The 3057-nt window shown below is 30.0% G+C and overlaps 1 protein-coding gene across 1 annotated transcript; it reads right to left on the reverse strand.

Moving 5' to 3' along the window:
* Nucleotides 1-493: 493 nt before the first annotated feature.
* LOC100796514 (nuclear transcription factor Y subunit B-5) lies at nucleotides 494-1280 on the reverse strand. The gene has a single exon (XM_003536843.5). The coding sequence runs from the start codon at nucleotides 1251-1253 to the stop codon at nucleotides 816-818; it is 438 nt and encodes a 145-aa protein (XP_003536891.1). The 5' UTR covers nucleotides 1254-1280; the 3' UTR covers nucleotides 494-815.
* Nucleotides 1281-3057: the final 1777 nt, after the last annotated feature.

Consider the following 3057-nt stretch of genomic DNA (forward strand, 5'->3'; position numbering starts at 1 on the left):
TCTGATATTCATATGCACAAGAAAACATATTTTCATCGAATGTATCCATCATATATCTCTTGAGGTAAAAAAATAAACAATCAGTTTTTGAAATGGAGAAATCCTTGCTTGCATCTCGAGTTAGCTGGCAATTACATATTTCTAAGATCTAAATCACAGGAATAGGTTATTAATCAGTTAGCTGTGAGTACTATAATTAGTTAATATAGCATTTTGGCTCTGATACTCCCCTCTCTCCTTTACTCCAAGCATAGGTGAGTACTGAGTACCTCAAAAGTTTCCTTTCCATTCTCTTTTTTTCTCAATCACTTACAGAGACTAACATAACCAGAGCCTTTTATGAATATTAATCTCTTTACTCGTTGCTGAAGTTAGAACGATGGAGAGCTGAGGACGCGACCTATATAAGCTAATTAATGTTCAAATTAAGATATTCAAATTAAATCCCAATTTACAAGTCAAGAAGATGTGGGAGAACATTGATGCTCATGGCTTCTGGAAATAATTAAAGCTTATTATTGGACAGACAAATACAAAGATATTAGTTATATATATAACTCACATGATTCTCAAGATACCATGTGATCATCTAGTGTAATTTCAACTCTGATGAAAAGATCAGGTCTAAAACACGAGTATATATGCATACATGACTCACGTCATATACATCATAAGGAAACAAGCACCTTGAATATATGTCAGGAGATCGAAAACTAGAAGATCAGATCAACAACAACTAGAAATTTGACCTATCAACAATCACATTGAACATGGAAATAAGAAGAATTGAAGTTCAGCTTAATTCCCTAATTAATTTATATGTTTGCAATGTTGTTTTCATAACCATTGCTACCCTTATTTTGATTTGCTCTCTCCCCCTCCATCTCCCTATACTTATACAAGTACCTTTTAAGTGGCTCAGAGTAGTCATCAAACCCTAAAGTAGCAAGGGCCCAGCAAATATCGTCACCATTCACGGTCTTGCGCTTCTCCTTGTGACACTTGTCAGAAGCTTCCCCAGTGACAAAGCTAATGAACTCGGACACACTTTCTTGCATGGTTTCTTTAGCTTCCTTTGAGATCTTGGCGTTGGGAGGAAGGATTTGCTTCATGATGCGCCCCACATTAGCTATTGGAAGCAACCGATCTTGCTCCTTAATCACCCCATCTTGTGCAGATGTGCCACTTGCTGAAGCTGTGAAGTTGTACTTAAAGCCTTCTCTGTCTAAGACTTTGCCTATGTTGTCACCCATTTAGTCCTCTCAGACACAGACACGTTGCTCTCAGCTTTGGTCAAGTATCCAATATATATATATATATATATATATATGCTTATACATGTGTAAGTGTAACTTTATATATACCACCAACCCAAAGAATCAACTGACAACACATGTTATTTTAATTTAATTATCAATAATTTTAAGGTAAATTTTAAATATATAACAGGTGTAAGTTTACTACCACTTAACACAAAATTCAATTCGCACATAAGGTTATTTGATCTCATTTAATTATTAGATATCTCGAGTTCAAATTTTAAATATAACCTAATTAGATATTAAAAAAGAGAATTTTACTATTTTTAATAATTTTACTTAAAACAACAAAATTGTTTGCATAAAAAATAAAAATGTCTATGTCAAAAATATGATGATTATGCAAAAAGTGCATGTCTATGTGTATGCGCACCATGTGGCTATTTAACTCATTGATGACAAATGGCACTTCATGAACAGAACTAGGTTAGTTTTATAAGGGGACACAGTGGCAGGCAATTCCCTTTGTTGCTGAGAGTTAGGTTTATATCTTTCGAAATGGTAGTCTAACCTTACTTATGGATCTTAAAGTGTTCGTGGGGCAATTCAACTTCCCGAGATCCTTGAACAAATTGACTCAACTTAATATTAATTATAGACAGTGGTCCCCTTTTACGTACCTTTCCTTTTATATCTTTTTATATTTTATCATCAATTGACTCAATACCATCGCTTTCCTTTTATATATCTTATCATATTTAATCAATTTCTTTTACTAATGCTGTCCATAATTTCGAACCAAGTACAGTAAATAATGCTGTAAATTAATTTGAACTTGTGGGCACTATGAGTGCACGCTGCTGTCTATTGTTGGACACGATTACACGTACGTACGTATATATCCAAACACGTAGAAAGAAAATCAATTTTTGATGATTCAAAGAAAATCAATTTAAAATAAATTCTCTTTGATTACCTACTACTTATTAATTAAGTACTCCAATATGTCACTTTTTCGAGCAATAATAATAATAGGGTCATAATCAGTATTTTTAGAATATTGATTAAAAAATTAAAAGAAATATTTATTATAAAAATTATAAAAAATGTAAAAAAAAATTATACACAAAATAATTTTACATATTTTAATAAAAAAATTTATTTTTTTAATTATTTAATCAATATTTTAATAACACTAATTAATATTTTCCATAAATAATAATGAATTAAACTTGACAATCCTGTCCGGATTTGAGTCAATGTAACCAATTTATAATGATCATCGCGTATTCAAGGGTATAATGACTTTGTTACATTTGTAAATAGAAATTGTTAATTTTGATAATTTTTTATAAATTTATAATATATATATATATATATATATATATATATATATATATATATATATATATATATATATATATATATATATATGAAATATTTTGTTTATAACTTAAAACTAATTTATGCATAAATTAAAAATAAAATTTTAGAAAAACTAATATTAATTTTTTTTAATTTCTATATATTAGTCTATGCATTTTGTAGAATATATATATATTTTTTTTTCCTTCCAAAAAAAAAAGCACACTGCCAAACACTCCCCGTCCATTTCCCATGCTAGCTGTGACACCTTCCTCATTTTCAGAAATGTGAAATAATATTGGGAAAGCAACTTGAAACGCCGTATTGTCTATCCAATTATCTTGCCAAAATCTTATCGTGTCCTCACCTTTAAGATTTTTTAGGTTTAAAATGAAAACCAAAGGGGCAAGAATTTGGGAGTAATTTTAAGGAT

Source organism: Glycine max, chromosome 10, assembly GCF_000004515.6.
Source record: "Glycine max cultivar Williams 82 chromosome 10, Glycine_max_v4.0, whole genome shotgun sequence".
Classification (NCBI taxonomy): domain Eukaryota; kingdom Viridiplantae; phylum Streptophyta; class Magnoliopsida; order Fabales; family Fabaceae; genus Glycine; species Glycine max.